This window comes from Populus euphratica, unplaced genomic scaffold (genome assembly GCF_000495115.2).
Source record: "Populus euphratica unplaced genomic scaffold, PopEup_1.0 scaffold14.1, whole genome shotgun sequence".
In the NCBI taxonomy this organism is placed as follows: Eukaryota; Viridiplantae; Streptophyta; class Magnoliopsida; order Malpighiales; family Salicaceae; genus Populus; species Populus euphratica.
In genome coordinates, this window is record NW_011499876.1 from 875,789 (window position 1) to 891,778 (window position 15,990).

The 15,990-nt window shown below is 32.2% G+C and overlaps 2 protein-coding genes across 2 annotated transcripts; both read right to left on the reverse strand.

The window, feature by feature from the left end:
* Window positions 1-5,725: 5,725 nt before the first annotated feature.
* On the reverse strand, window positions 5,726-10,825 carry PUR2 (Glycinamide ribonucleotide (GAR) synthetase). Its single transcript, XM_011030056.1, has 5 exons — window positions 10,653-10,825; window positions 9,674-10,046; window positions 8,142-8,515; window positions 7,345-7,875; window positions 5,726-6,339 (listed from the first exon to the last, which is right to left on the reverse strand). Exons 2-5 carry the CDS (start codon window positions 9,942-9,944, stop codon window positions 5,923-5,925), a joined length of 1,593 nt encoding a protein of 530 aa, XP_011028358.1. The 5' UTR covers window positions 9,945-10,046; window positions 10,653-10,825; the 3' UTR covers window positions 5,726-5,922.
* A 2,114-nt stretch (window positions 10,826-12,939) lies between these two features.
* Window positions 12,940-15,028, reverse strand: LOC105128407 (Polynucleotidyl transferase, ribonuclease H-like superfamily protein). The gene is made up of 6 exons (XM_011030059.1): window positions 14,683-15,028; window positions 14,555-14,614; window positions 14,349-14,461; window positions 14,194-14,262; window positions 13,402-13,453; window positions 12,940-13,274 (listed from the first exon to the last, which is right to left on the reverse strand). Exons 1-6 carry the CDS (start codon window positions 14,965-14,967, stop codon window positions 13,149-13,151), a joined length of 705 nt encoding a protein of 234 aa, XP_011028361.1. The 5' UTR covers window positions 14,968-15,028; the 3' UTR covers window positions 12,940-13,148.
* Between the last annotated feature and the right edge of the window lie 962 nt (window positions 15,029-15,990).

The window sequence follows — 15,990 nt, forward strand, 5'->3', positions numbered from 1 at the left end:
CAAAGATATTTTTTGAATTTTTATGTATATATAAAAATACTAAATCATACCATATATATAAGCAAAATATGATTTTTATCTTTTGAAAGACTTGGCCGAATGCACACCAAATAAAATATATTTTGTATTTTTTAAAAATTAGAAAAAAATTTCAGAAATTTAAAAAAAAAATAGATTTTGATGAGAAGCAAATACTTTAATATCATATCAGTATTTTAAAGTGTAAATCTACAATTCCAATATTAAATACAATTGCTGGAAAAATGTGTGATAGACCCATAAATAATTCTAAATTATTCCTTGAGATTTTTTATAATTTCTAAGAATTTGTCTAGGGCCTATTTGAAAAAAAAATTATTTTTATTCAAAAAAATTGTTAAAATAGGTTGAAGGGTGTGTTTGCCAAACAACCTTTTAGGCCAAAAATTCCATAACAAAAAAAGTAATCAACCAAATAAAGTCTTAGAACCTGACCCAAAACAAAATTAATCGAGTTAACTTAAAAATACTAGTTCAACCCTGAACCGAACTGAAAATCATGGTTCAACCCGAAACAAAAGCAAAATAAACAATTAAACGAAAAACATATCAAAACTAAAAAAAAACACAACCATAAATTTTGCTAACAAAAACATATCAAACACCAAGAACATGAAAAACATGATGAACATTCAAACTGAAACCCAGCAAACACAAATCACAAACCAAACAAGTTTTTATGCAATCAGTGATAAGGTTTTATTCGTAATCATATGTAGATCAATAATTAAGCATCCATTTTCTTCGATTAATACTCAAAAGCCACAATTTGATCAAAATATGTTTGGGAAGTCAAAAAAACCCCAAAATCTAAATACATGAGTACGTGTTATTGATGCGTTTTAACTCTAGATTATTTGTTAAAGATAATAAGCTAACATGTATGTGCAAAGAATTAACCCAAAACAACTCAAAAACAAGAGGCTAAGGCGAAGTTCATGTAAAGAACATAAACCCAGAATCTGAAAAAATTTCACAAATTAAAGAACTATTGCAAAAACCCATATTTGACCTTCTAAGCCTCTAAATACACTATTTTTTATCCTCACAAATCACATTATTAATACCAAGTATAATTGAATCCAAAGAACTAACAAATAATATCAAATTATGAATAATATGCATAAAGGTTCAACTTTATAACTGAAGCTCTAATCACAACCAACAAAAACATCAAATTTCAACTCTTAACCGACTCTTTGAACACTTGGAACCCAAATCATGCTTAGGAATCAAGAACATATATAACAAAACAGAAAAGGCATTAAACATCCACTACCACCTTTTAGAAGAATCCAAAACTACCATATTTTATCAAAATCAGTCGCAAACATATTATCTTGACACTCAATAACATCAATAGCAACTTCAAACAAGATTTAAACAATAAAAACAATATTTTTATATAATAATCAAAACAAAACTAGAAAATATCATAACACTAAACAAGTTCAAAAAACAACAAAAGAGGTTTAAACATTAAGAAAGCATGAATGGGTTGGCCATATAGACTCCACCTTTGAGTTGTTACATAATTATACCTTTTTCAAGTTTACTAACTATAGGCTATTGTTTTTTTTTTCTTTTCCTTCCTTCTTTCCCTTTCTCTCTTTCTTTTCAAAACTTGTTAGACCTTATATGTTAGGCTCTTTAACGTTCACAATAAGTTCTCTTAATAGAGTATTTCCCCACGATCTTCTTCTCTTTTTTTTCCCTTTTTTCTCCTCTTTTTCAACTCTGATTTCTAGAGGTATTTATAGGGTTTTCTAGGGTTTTTTTATAGATTCTCTTAAAAATTGATCAAAACTTGGCCCTTTAATTAAAGTGAAAGGGTTCTAGACAACACTAACACCTGGAAGCTCTTGTACTAGGTTAGTTTTGCAATAGTGGTTTTGGTTTTAGGGGTACTTGATGATTTTGCTAGACTTAGAGGACAAGAAATTATTTTTGGCCTTTTGATATTGAGATGAAAGTTTTAAAGTCATTGATAAGAACCCTTTAAAAAGTTTTAAGTGTGAACACACAAAAAAAAAGGTGGTTTCTAAAAAATAGGTGTCACATCAAGGCTAGTGGGTTGACCACTTTCGAGGCTTCGCTGGAGAAACTTTAATGTGAACATCATCAGAAACCACTTGAAATTGGTGAAGGAGATGCATACATTTTGTTTGGATCCAACTTTACTCAATTTAGAGGTCTGTATCTTCACATTTATTCATCCAAATGTGTCAACTCGATCAGCTCAGAACTTGAAAATGTAAGGAAAGCTTATCAGAAAAAAGATGTTGGAGATTTTTATGGAAGAATTAAAGTGTGAACATTCAATTTCATGAGCATGGAGTTATAGAAAAGATGTTTTTCTTTTATTTGCAAAAGCCTTCGTGTCATTTGAAGTTTTAAGATTTCTATTTTTTTTAATTTGGTTTTGGGAGGGAAACAAAAGTTGCTAAAAATTGATGGTGCGTAGTCCTAAGCTTGTCAACTTTTTGAGATAAACATATGTGGACTATTGGTTTTTAGTTTTTCAATTATATATATGGATTTAAAAACATAGTAATAATAAATAAAATAATATAATTAACAAGATTTTGATTATGCCTTTTTTTAAATTAAGGGTATTATAAAAAATAGTGAGTATATTAGTAATTATAATATTTTAGAGAATAAAAGGAAAATAAAATCCTAGAGTAACTTACACTTTATTTTATTAAACAATCAAAACTAGGAAAAGAAGGATCAAGAAAGAGATTTGATCTAGGGCTAAAATCTTTATTTTCTTTTATCAATTTAAGGTGTGCATTCTCTATCTTTATCTTTTAATTGTGTTTTTGCATGCATATTAGGGTTATTAAAAAAGGTTTAGGAATTATATTTTTTATAATATTTGATTTTTAATCACTTTTAAAGAATGAGTATTATACTAATAGACTTGTAAATTGATAATAATACAAGTAGAAGCTAAATAGAACAATAATAACATAGAAAACTGATTAGTACTTAAAAGTGCATTCTCATTAAGGATTTATGTCATCATATTGCACCTAAAGTATTATTAAATTCCCTAACAAAACCATGTTTTATATTAGCAAGTCTAAAAATATAATATACCTTTAATTCATGGTAAATGTTCATCCTAAATGCAGGTCTATCACATAAATAAAAGGATTGATTGATGAGTTTAAGGATTGAAATTGAAAGGATAAAAAGAAGGCCAAACTTAGCAAAGTGTTGCTGGTGCATTCCAAACTCGAACACCGTTCAATAATTTGATCATATCTGGAGCTGTAGATATCAAATTTAGGTCCATTTTATATCGATGGAAAGGTAAGACATAGACCTACAACTTTCATATGAAGTCAAAGACTCAGTTCTGCCGTTTTCAAGCCCAAATCTTAGCAACAACGAAGACGTCGGAAGCTGTCCTGCAGCTCAAGCACTATTCGGTTTTTGGCTCATATCTTGAGTTCTAGAAGTCCAAATGAGCTCTGGTTTTTTTTGATGGAAAGCTGAGACAATTGCCCACAGATTCCACAATTCAGTTGGCTATAATTCTGATGTGAGCAATGACGTTTTGGCCAGCCAACAATATCAAAAATCAGCCCACAATATCAAAAAACCAGCAACCATGAATGTCAAAAACCAGCCACCAAATCAATGGATGCCCACCAATTCTTCAATCAATCAATAGTTCTGAAACTTAGCCTATAAAAGGAGGCATTGTCCATGTATTTAGTCATATTAATTTTCAGATCAAAGTTATCTTCTTGCTTTCTCTCTACATCTTTGTAATGTTCAAGTTTTCTTTTATGCTATAGTAATCTCTTGTTTATGCTCTTTCATTTCCTTTCCTATACTTAGTTAGCTTATATTATGTTTATGTTCTTATATTGTTTATTTGTGTTTTTCTCCTTCTTAATGTTTAGCTAAGTTAATTATGTCAAGGTGAAAAGGTTTCTCTAATGGTGTTAGAATAGGTATAATATAAACTCAACATGAGCTTTAAATGTTTATATCCAAGAAAGATTGTTATTAACATGTTTTATCTTTTTATCTTACTAATTCTTAATACCTTGCTTATTAAATGTTTAATTTAGATTTGTGTTGTATAATATTTGGTACATCAAATGCTTGATCTTTCATAGTTTTCGGCCGAAATCGTTATTATGATAGAAACTTGATTTGTTGTTAACATAAACTAGCAACATGAATACTTGATGATATTTATAAGTATGGTATTACTTAGATAAGATAATTAATATGATCATGTTAGTAATTTATAATGAGCTAATAACAAGAAATCATCCGATTAGAACCTCATTTGTGTGTGGTTTCTAGTTGAGTAATAAAAAGAGTTTATATTATATTTATTTGAAATACCATTAGTGAATCCTATAACCTTGACATATGTTTTGTTATTGTTTAATCCTTACATCAATATCACATCCCAAAACTTTCTTCAACTCCTTTTCTGTTATTATTCTCTTTAAATCTTTTTCTTTATTTGTAATTTATATAATTCACCTCCCTGTGGTTCGACCCCGGTCTTGCCGGGTTATTTTACTTTGACACTTCTGCACTTGGAATAAGACATCAACTCTTTGATCGTGTCAAAAACACAAGGCACAAGTAGAAGCTAAATAGAACAATAATAACATAACAAGTAGAAGCTAAATAGAACAATAATATCATAGAAAACACAAAAATTTAATAAGCAAAAAAAGTTGTATATATGAACCATAAATTCACAAGTTTATTAGCTAAAATTTAAATATATGATTATTGTCTTTTTAAGAGGTTTACAACACCTTTAAATAGGCCACGAAAACCTACCTTTACTAAAAAACAACCTAAAATCCAAAAATATTAAGGAAATTAAAATAAAAACCAAATAAAAATAATAAATCCTAGAAATCCTAAAATAAAAATATTGACCCAAATAGAAACTCTCAAGCCTCATTCCATAAAATTCAATAAGCAATATAGTGGCTTTTTATAAGATAACTTCTTGTAAAATCACCTAAAAAAAATTTAAATTGCTTATAGTAGCTTTTTATAAGATAACTTCTTGTAAAATCACCTAAAAAAAATTTAAATCTGATCCAACGATCAGATCTTCTATTATCTCAAAAAAAAACATATTTGAATGTAATCATCTCAGAAAAATTTAACTTTTTATTTTTTAAAATGTTTTTCACTTGAAAAAATATTTAAAAATAAAAAACTTACTTTGATACAACTCCTTCAATATTTGAGAAGAAAAGACAGTCTAGAACAACAACCAGTCATGTTCTTTTTTTTTTTTTTAGATTATTTTGAGTATCCGAGTCAGCTTGCACGCAACACAACTAATCTCACGGGCCCTGAAGTTAACGATCATATAAACCTCTAGTAATTACCATATGAGTAACTAAGAATTTGAACTTGAAACTATAGAAAAAACAAATTTTTTTATCTCAAGTTTTTACCACTTGACCACCACCTAAAAAAACAACCAGTCATGATCTTAATAACACGGGAGGATTTCAATTGGTTTAAGAATGGGTGCAGGTACAATGGGAGTTCAATCAGAAGACACTTCCTTTCAGTGAAGAAGTCACTTGCAACCTTATCGACCATATTCAACGTTCTTGTTGGCTTGTTGCATGCTATGTTTTTAATGGAAGGAGCAGAATATACTGTTTCAAGAATATAGCGAAAAAAGAAAACATAAATTACCTCAACAGTATTCCCATACCTCCAAGATCAATTACGCAAACCGTTTTTTGGAATCTTTTTATGATTGATTGTGTTCAAATAAGCCACCTTCATGTCATCAGCTATTTTGGAATTCCTCATAATACAATCTTTGTGTTCTCGAATTTGGCTGTTCAATTTTTTGATATCAGTTTATTTTTTTGGAGCCAATTGCTTCTGAGGAAGCGCTCTCCACCCAATATCTCGCCGGTAGAACCCTCCTGGCCAGTGGATTTCCTCAACTGCCTGATAAGCTCTGTCCCGGGCCTCTTGAAGATCTCTTCCAGTGGCAGTGACCCCAAGAACTCGGCCCCCAGTAGCGATGAAGTTGCTGTCTGAGTTCAAAGCTGTTCCAGCATGAAATATCTTAACTGTTGGAGCAACATTCTCAGCCTCCTCAAGGTTTCGAATCACAGTCCCCTTTTCATAGGACCCAGGGTACCCCTTGCTTGCCATAACCACCACCATGGCAGACCCTGGAGACCATTTCAGGGACACTCCACTTAGCTCTCCTCTACTAGCTGCAAGCAGAACTTGTGCTAGATCCGATTCCAAGCGAACCATCAACACCTGCACATTGAGGCAAAAGAACCCCCCATTAGTTTTACGTCGCAGCTATTGATATACCACACTTCCAGCAACTTTTGTGGGATAATCATGACAGTTAAAATCTGATGGCCAATTTATAGTGTGTTCAATCATGCACATGCACATGCACATGCACATAAAAGAAAATCAGCGCAACCTCCCCACTCATCATTGCCAATATAAATAACCCAACTGGATATTGCTTTAGTTTATGCATACAATCATAATTTGAAGGTTGTATGAAGAAACCATATCTGAATTACATCATGCTGTTTACTGATAATTTGAAACAAGTATTCAGGTTGACCCCATCACATCACAAACCTGTTAGGGAAAAAACCAAAAACCACCTCCTTTAATGATAACCTAAAATCTAAAAGTTTATGCAGTCAGTCACTGTTATACGAATAATAAGACAAATGATAGAAGGTTTTCACCAGGACGCAACAAACTACCAACAAGCTAAATATGACCAAACTCTAAAATTTGATCCTTGAGTTGACAGGAACATACATTTTCCCAAACCAACACTTTCAATAAAAACTCGTTTCCCCATTGATAGTGGCATAAAATGGTATAGGGCAGGATCTCAATCAAAATACAGCTTCTCCATGGGTATTTCACTTTAATCAAGCAGCAAATGCTGTGTAAGACCACAACGGCACAACACTAATTCCAAAGACACAAGTATAACAATGAAAAAGAGAAGAGAATATGGTGAGAAACTAAAAGAAAGCTAAATGGTCAGGGAAATAAGGACAAGCCTTCTGGGTTTTCCCTTTCACCATTTACTCTTACACATATATCCTAAGCCCACTCTGTGAGTAGTAGATACTGTAAACTAACAAGACATAAATAACCCAATAAAGACAAGGGTCTAATGATCGCTCATCCAAAAATATTAATCAACATTGCAAATACTAATTCAGTTTCTAATGCAAGAACTGGGTTTATAATATTTAATGCATATTACGGCCTGTATCTGACCTGACACTCAGGGTCGCCAAAGCGTACATTGTACTCAATTAGCTTAGGTAAGCCGGTCTTCTTCTCAATCATCAGCCCAGCATACAAAACACCTACAAACTTGCAACCCTCAGCTGCCATTCCCTTGACTGTTGGGTGAATTATAGTTTGCATGACCACTGACTGAAGGTCTTTTGTCAATACTGGTGCTGGAGAGTATGCCCCCATCCCACCAGTATTGGGACCTGTGTCTCCATCACCAACTCTTTTATGGTCTTGAGCAGATTCTAGAGGAATAGCATTCTCTCCATCCACCAGGGCAAAGAAAGACGCTTCTTCTCCTTCCAGAAATTCTTCAACAACTATGCAACAACCTGCAGAACCAAAAACACTCTTCACGAGCATTGAATCAACAGCTTCATATGCCTCCTCTAGTGTCATGGCAACAATAACTCCTTTTCCAGCAGCCAAGCCATCTGCTTTTATGACAATAGGCGCTCCCTGGTCCTCAATGTATTGCTTTGCGGAAGATGGATCTGTAAATGTTTGGTACTGCAACAATAAAGAAAGCTTTAATAACAGGGTTCCAGCAACAAAGAAATGGGAAAGCAAAGAGAGTGCCTTGAAACTTTTAGTCAGCTAAGAATGAGAGGATTCCAGACACTTTTTTGTTTCAATTTTTTTCATTTTCCAAGAAAAGAATTACTGATGAAACTAAGACTAAAAGAAAAGAAATGGCAATTGGAAAAGTTCAAGAGAAGCAAGAAGGTTTTGAGTCTGCCAGGTAACTAAAACCTAAAGGGGTAAAAGGAATAAACCTTAGCAGTAGGAATTTTATATTTGTCGCACAAATTTTTCATGAAGTTCTTTGAACCTTCTAAGGCAGCTGCTTCTGCTGATGGCCCAAAAGTAGGGATTCCAGCTTTTACTAAATCATTTGCAAGGCCAGAAACCAAAGGAGCCTCTGGTCCCACAACAACCAGTCCAACACCCCATTTGCGGCAAAAGGAGATCACTGCTGAGCTATCAGAGATGTCAAGCTCTGGAATACAGGTGGCATTTCCAGAGTTAGAAATCCCTGCATTGCCAGGAGCACAGAAGACTGCATCACAGGAGGGAGATCGCTGCAAGGCATAGCAAAGTGCATGTTCTCTTCCCCCTCCACCAATAACCAACACAACCAACCTCTTTTCTGCAAAATGTGTAGGTGAAGGAGGATCAATGAACAAGAAAACAGTAAGACTAAAAATTTAACAACTACTTTTACCAATTCTTTGTCTACCGTCTCAATAGAGGAAAAAAAAAACAAAACAAAACAAAAACCTGTAGCAAAATATCATGGAAGTGTATGCAAAAATCAATAAGATTTAAATGAATCCATGTACAAATAAAGAGGCAGTCTCAACTATGTAAGAATGGAAAAATAACCGTCATTGCAGCAGTAAAAAACTTCACTATTTAATGACAAACTATTTCATCTCATTTATGACTTATTGCTAAACAAAAGAAGAAACTGATACATTTTCACGCAAGTGCCTCAAAAATAGATAGACCAACATGCAAATGATTCACACAAAAAAACTAGTACCATGGTAGGAAAAAGGAACTGCATGCATGGTTTATGACAGGTATTGGCCGCTGCTTTCACAATGGAGTTAACCTCCTACGTTTACCCAATAAATTTTGCAAATTTGAAGATGACATAAAAATCAGTGCTCAGAAGATCAACAAATAGGAACTTAAAATCCCCGTTGCTCAGGTTTTAACCAATTACTCAATCTGACCTCAAAGTATCAAAGTTCCTACTCTTAAGTACAAACTTCAATTAAAAAATTGCAATGGAATATCATCTCAAAGTCCATTGATTGTTAATTTCTGGTCACAACATCCTCTCATCTTGTGAACAATAGCCACCTAGGCATGCTCAGCTACCCAGACAAAAAAAATAGGAAAAAAAAAGGCTAACTGGATGATCAAAGAAACCATTAGGAACAAAAAAAAAAAAAAAAAGAGCAAGAAGTGGCGGTGGAAGTTGCAGCTGCACATCCTAAAAGTAGAAAATTATGGAACTCCAACTCATACCAAAGGCAAAGGCAAGTACAACTCGAGAAAGTGATGATATATATTCTTCATTCTACAGGAATACTAAAAATCCAAAGATAATTTAAGCATAAAAACAACAAAAACCAACAAAAGTTGCAGCAGTGGGTCATTTATTTACACCATCTTAAACTCTTTTTAAAAAGAAAACCCAACGATACCATGAAATGAAACATAGGAATACAAAACCAAAGACCATGTGAACCAATAGATGAACAGGAATAACAAAACTAAAATCATCAGTGCTTACCAGAAGCAATATTGCTGCCAGCACCAACTGAAACCGACAGCTCTGATTTCTGAGCAACGCATTTGAAGACGATGGGAAACGATCTTAAGCCCTTAATTACATGGCTTGGGCATGAGTCCCAAGAGCTTTTGTTACCATTGGAAGTCAAGGGTCCCACAAAGCTTACCGAAGAAAACGAGCTGCTGAAGAAACAAGATTTCTTGTTTGAAGGCTGAAAGCAGCTATTGAGAAGTTTGAGAGAAGGTGGTAGGTTTAAGGTAGCACAAGACATGCTTCTAGCCCTCTGGATTCTAAACCATGCAGGTTTTGTTTAAACTCAATTTTCCCTACCCCCAGCTAGTATGGGATTAAGGGCTCGGTCATTGACGTAAAACTGCAAAAAAAAAAAAAAAAATGAGCATATGTTAGATGCTTGGCAGAAAAATAAATAAAACAAGGGGTTGGTATTCCCCAATTAGATTTTGGGTTACCAAAAACCAAAGAATTATTTTTCGCACTTCATTTCCCAAAAGAGATTGATATAAACAAGTACAGTGACACCATTGCTTGTTACATCTTTCGCGAGCTGGAAAATTTGACAGCATTTACATCCTAAAGTTGTTAAATCGAGACATGGAGGAGAACAGATGCTATGCTAAAAAGTACCACGTTTTGATTTTCCCAGAAACGACCGTAATCAAGGGCAGCCCTGAAGTAAATAGCTAGAGCAAACCAAAACAAAACAAAAACAGCACATAGACAAAAATGGCATACCAGAGCAACCCAGAATCTGATATGAAGAAATAAACAGCAATAATGTAAGGAACTGAACTAAAACGTTAATTACTGGTATTAAAAGAAGAAGCTAATAAACCCCATTAACACAAAAAAAGATGCTATGCAGCAGCACAGAAGAAAACTGTAAAAAGAAGGAAAGGAAAGGAAAAGGCGAATCCATGTTAGAATAAATCAAAAGTTAACAAGTGGGACAGCTTTTTACCTCTTGAAATCGAAGGGAAAATAGACTTGTAGGGGGGGAGAAGAGGGTGGAGTGGACGGGGATGGGGAGTCAGCAGAGTTTAAGGAGCGGAGACAGAACCCCAAAGACACTTGAGGGTTTATGTGTTGTATCGTTGTACTTGTGTTTGTGTCCTGCCAAAATATAAATAGCGGCGAAATTTGGGTTAGAATTTGTGGAGTAACTACGAGGCTGTTTCGCATTTCGTTTTCACCTTTGTTAGGTTTTAAAATTGATCAAAATTTAGAATTGTTTACTAAGATGTTGGTTTACTTTTTATAAAGTTATAATAGTAAAAATGCTTCTTTAAAGTACAAATTTTATTTTAGAAAATATGAAAAATAAATTTTGTATTCAAGGGTATATTTATATTTTCACTTAGGTTTTTTAGTTAATTGTTATAGTCATGGAGAGTGTTTTGATGTTTTTTATATTGTTTAATTTTTTAATCAAAAAAAATTATTATTGCATGCTAGACATGCACCATTTAGTGGATGGTATCTACACTGTTTTAACAACATATTCAATACTACTTAATGGTCAAACCTAATTATACATTATTTTTTTAGATGCTGTTTCATCGTAGCAATAAATATAAATATAAATGATTATGGAATGTTATAATGAAATTATTATTTTATATTTAAATAAAAAAGAGTTTTGATTTGGGTATTTTGATATTTTTTATTAACTTTTTTATCATTAAAAAATTGTTTGAGAGTATCTATGTAATTTTTATTTCTGTACAATAAAAATATTTTTTTATTCTTAAAATCATCAAAATTTAGAATTGTTTACTAAGATGTTGGTTTACTTTTTATAAAGTTATAATAGTAAAAATGCTTCTTTAAAGTACAAATTTTATTTTAGAAAATATGAAAAATAAATTTTGTATTCAAGGGTATATTTATATTTTCACTTAGGTTTTTTAGTTAATTGTTATGGTCATGGAGAGTGTTTTGATATTTTTTATATTGTTTAATTTTTTAATCAAAAAAAAAATATTATTGCATGCTAGACATGCATCATTTAGTGGATGGTATCTACGCTGTTTTAACAACATATTCAACACTACTTAATGGTCAAATCTAATTATACATTATTTTTTTAGATCCGTTACTATATTCCCTTTTATATGATATGACACGTAATAACATATTATAATTGAATTATTATTGGTGATTTCTTTTTTTTTTCTCCTAATAAATATAGAGCATGATTTTTTTTTTCAATTTCATTTCTCATTCTTTTAATTTTTTATTTTATTTTTATTTTTGTAATAAAACTTTTATTTTATTCAATTTAGTTTTTCAATTACAATTTCTCTTCCTCTTTTTTTTGTCCCTTTTTTTCTTGGTCTTTTAAAAAAAAACTTTAAATTTCATCTTTAATCAAAGCTTGATGAACATTATCAAAAATTCACAAAAAAAATTTAACACGAATTGAGCAAGAAGAATTACAAGGAACGGGTCATACTACCATGCCTTGTTAATGATACTATGCCTTGTATCATTACAAGGCATAGTATCATTAACAAGGCATGGTAGTATGACCCGTTCCTCGTCGATATGTATATATATATATATATATATATGTATATATATATATATTACAAATAATTGAGCCTAGCAGTATTATAAATCTGGACGTACTCCTTTCCTTCAAAACCCTCACTGCCCAAGGGCATTCCAAAGACATCTGGCAGATATGGTAGAAACCTGGACGTACTCCTTTCCTTCAAGGTTGCATTGAATGGGGAAGGCATCTAGACATGTTCTAATTGCTAACAAAGTTCATCTTCCATACGAAGTTCCACCATTGTCCTTCGTTGCTAACAGAGGAGTTGCTGCTGTTCCTCTTCATTTCAAAATGGCAAGAACTACAAACCGTAAAAATGCCATCGCTTATGAATCCCCCCACTAACAGATGAAGTTGTCATTTTTTGTTGTTAGAAAAATATGCTGCATTGATTGACAACTTATTTTTCCTTCAACAGGGCCTAGCAACGCAGCCCTCATTCCCCATTATTTTGTGATGAAAGGTTATTCTTACACTCATGAGATATAAAAGAAGCTTGGAAAGAGGAAGTTCAAGTCAACAAAGTGGAAAGGAAGAGATGCAAAGTGCAACAAGGAGAAACGATATTCATTGTTTAATATGCCACTTGTCTTTTCACAAATTAGACTTTCATATTTATTGTGATTTTAATGAAAATATATTTCTGATAAAAAAAAAAAATACATGATAACTACTAGCACCAACTAGGCTCAAAGAAGGAACTTGAAAATGGAAAATCAAGATCTCTCATACAGAAATATGCACAGAAAAGCCTTGAAGCATTCTCATATGTCGAGGGCATAGCAACTTTTTCACTGCAACAAAATCTTCTCCTCTACATATGCTAAGTGAGACTCATGCATTACAGAATTCAGGAATTGAATCATCCCCTTCAATAGAAAATAATTGTGAACCATCAAATTATTCTGGATAAAAATCTATGTCCACTGGCGGACCTCTTTGAAGTTTTTCTTGTAGATCTGATTGTTTTGGTAGTACAAGCTCAGTTCCCTCGCCAAATGTCGAAAAATATCTCTCTAAAACCATCTGCAACCAGAAAGGGGCAGTACAAGAGAAAAAAGAAGATAGGGTTAGCAGAAAAATAGAGAGAACATCACAATATGCATACATCAAATATCCTTGACATGAAATTGAAATAAAATGTGAAGCGCACCACGGCAGCATAGGCATCGACTTTCTTTTGCCGAGTAGACTTGTTGAGGCCCCTGAAAGAGTTGAGAAATAGTTGTCACAGATACAAGTCATAGCTATTGAGAAATTTCGGTCAACTGTAGAAACATTTGTTTGGCATACATGTATTCAACAAAGTAGGTACCATAATTTATAAATGCTTGTGCAATTTTCACATTTCAGTGTAATAATGCAACCTCTAATTTATCAACCTGTATTTCTGCACGGTAAGATGAAGCATCTCCCTTCAAATGTTAAAACAAAAACAAGCACAATAAGGTGTTATAAAGTGCAATCCCAATCACAACAATAAACCTCAATTTGCATGTCAAACTTGAGATCAGTTCAAGAAATAAATTAGATCTTCTACACAATTTTTTTTTTTCTTGATGCTTAATAATCCAAATAGATTAACAAAATGTGATGATATCAAAGAAGAAAGAAAGAAACTAATCTATCATTATATGCAGCAGAGAAGTCTAACATCCACTGAAAAATGATCCTTTCCTATTGATGATCGCGGTGATACCACCTTAGGAAACCTACCCTGCACATTTAGATACCCTGCACATTTAGATACCGGTCAACATGTAACAAACCAGTTCATAGCACATGTAACTCCCAAGAAAATCCTAACTTGCAAGCTATTCAAAGATATAGAACAATTTCGCAAAGACCAGTGAATTTAACTAGGGCAGATAGCAAAATGCTACATAACCACAAAAACCTATCAAAAAAGTATCACTAAAATAAAATTCTTTAAAGGAGCAATTACATGTCAATCATTCGGTTAGTGGCTTCCGTTGATGTACCGTGTTCATCTTGTAGGTACACTCTCCAACCCCTGAATTTTAAAACTTTGAATAACAATTATAATCCATATCTAAATGAACAGAAGCAAAACAAGCATAAAGACAGGTACAGTTTCACCTGTGAGCAGCTAGAACAGCAAACCTTCCAGCAACACTACGAACTTTGTTGGATTGTGGGGTTTCCTTACCATCCCAAGATTTTGGAAGCCCAATTATGAATTCATCTACCTCCTATATACAAACCATCATTTCCTTACACTATCATCAAAAACTAATACATGGGCCTTCTGTTTTTCTTAAGACAAGAAAACAAGAGACTTCTACCTCGTTTTCTGCAATTTCAAGAAGTCGAAGCTCAAGCTTTTGTCCTCGCAATTCCAAAACCTAAACATAACATTAATAAAACTCTAAATCTTCAAAAAAAAAATACTAAGAATAAATGGTAGTAATACCGTGAGAGGGCGAACGGTAAAGCCTTTGCTAAGGGCAACACCAGAGCGAGACAGTCCCAAGTCGACCCCTAGACTAAACCCTCCTCTCCACAGTGGGTCATTCTTCCGGCGAAGGGCATTGGGGGGGATTTCTGGAATGGATAACAGAGCCCTTAATCTTCTTCGGCATGGCTTATCACTATCAAGTTGAAGAGAAGAAGTAGTGAAGTTGGGAAATAGGAGATTGGTGGATGCCCTTTTAGAGAAGAAAGGCAACTGGTTTGAATTTGAGAGTGAACAAGACATTGTTTCCTCCTGCTCCTCGTATTTGGCTGGCCTTTGAGGATCAGTTTTGTCATGATTCAGTTTTAAGTTTTTAACCTTTATTTTTTTGTATAAATTTTCATAAAAATCATTAAAAAGTTTTTTTTTCCCATAAAAATTCATTATTTTTACAAATGTTAGTCATTTTAGAACGTTTTTTTTATTTTTTGCTATTTTTTATTTGTTTTTAATGAGTGTTAAACAAGAAAAAAGAGAAAAATCGAGTAAAAAAATGTATACCAGAAAAATCTTGTATAAAAAAATATGTAGGAGAAAAAAAAAATCAAAGAATGACAAAATTAAGAGAATAAAAAGATAGAAAAATCAAGAAGTATAGAATTTTAAAGAGAATATAAAAAGATATTTTAATGTAAAAGTTAGATATTGAAAGTGAATTAATTTTTTATGTTGGCAATGTCATAAAAAATAAATTAAAAAATATTTTCTGATATTTAATTATATTATAAAGAATAAACTAAAAAATAATTCATTAATATTGTTTTTTCAAGTTTATTTAACATGTATACACACACATTATATGACCACTTACAATAAAAAAAATATAAAAAGCAAAATAATGGGGGAAATTTTATTATATCATATATTTACATAAAACTTATTTTATAAAATATAACTATACAAATAATATACATTTTTTAAATAAAATATTAGAGATATATAACCTTATTAAATATTTCTTAGATAAAATCTATTGATATTTAAAAAAAAACTTCAAAATAATTTTTTTTTCATATTGTAAAAGCCAAATTATTTAATGGTATGTAAGGGTTAGATATTTTGATTTTATTGGCATAAAGATTTTGTATTGAGGATAAATAGATACAATTTTGATAAGTTTTTGGCATTAAAGACTTTTTTGTCAAAAGAGTTTAGGTAATTATCCATTTAATATATATACACACACACCATATTTTTATATTCTTTAAGCTTGTGTAAATAAATATACACACTTTATATTAAATATGGTTATGCATAAATGTTAAA

Bases quoted from the DNA above. Each gene is read 5' to 3' on its own strand.
- PUR2 (XM_011030056.1), bottom strand. From the start codon at position 9,944: ATGTCTTGTGCTACCTTAAACCTACCACCTTCTCTCAAACTTCTCAAT. The intron at 8,516-9,673 runs GTAAGCACTGAT...CACATTTTGCAG, and splicing joins TGGCAGCAATATTGCTTCTG to AAAAGAGGTTGGTTGTGTTG. The intron at 7,876-8,141 runs GTTTATTCCTTT...TTATTGTTGCAG, and splicing joins ATAAAATTCCTACTGCTAAG to TACCAAACATTTACAGATCC.
- LOC105128407 (XM_011030059.1), bottom strand. From the start codon at position 14,967: ATGTCTTGTTCACTCTCAAATTCAAACCAGTTGCCTTTCTTCTCTAAA. The intron at 13,454-14,193 runs GTAATTGCTCCT...CAACTCTTTCAG, and splicing joins ACTAACCGAATGATTGACAT to GGGCCTCAACAAGTCTACTC. The intron at 13,275-13,401 runs GTGCGCTTCACA...TTCTGGTTGCAG, and splicing joins TCGATGCCTATGCTGCCGTG to ATGGTTTTAGAGAGATATTT.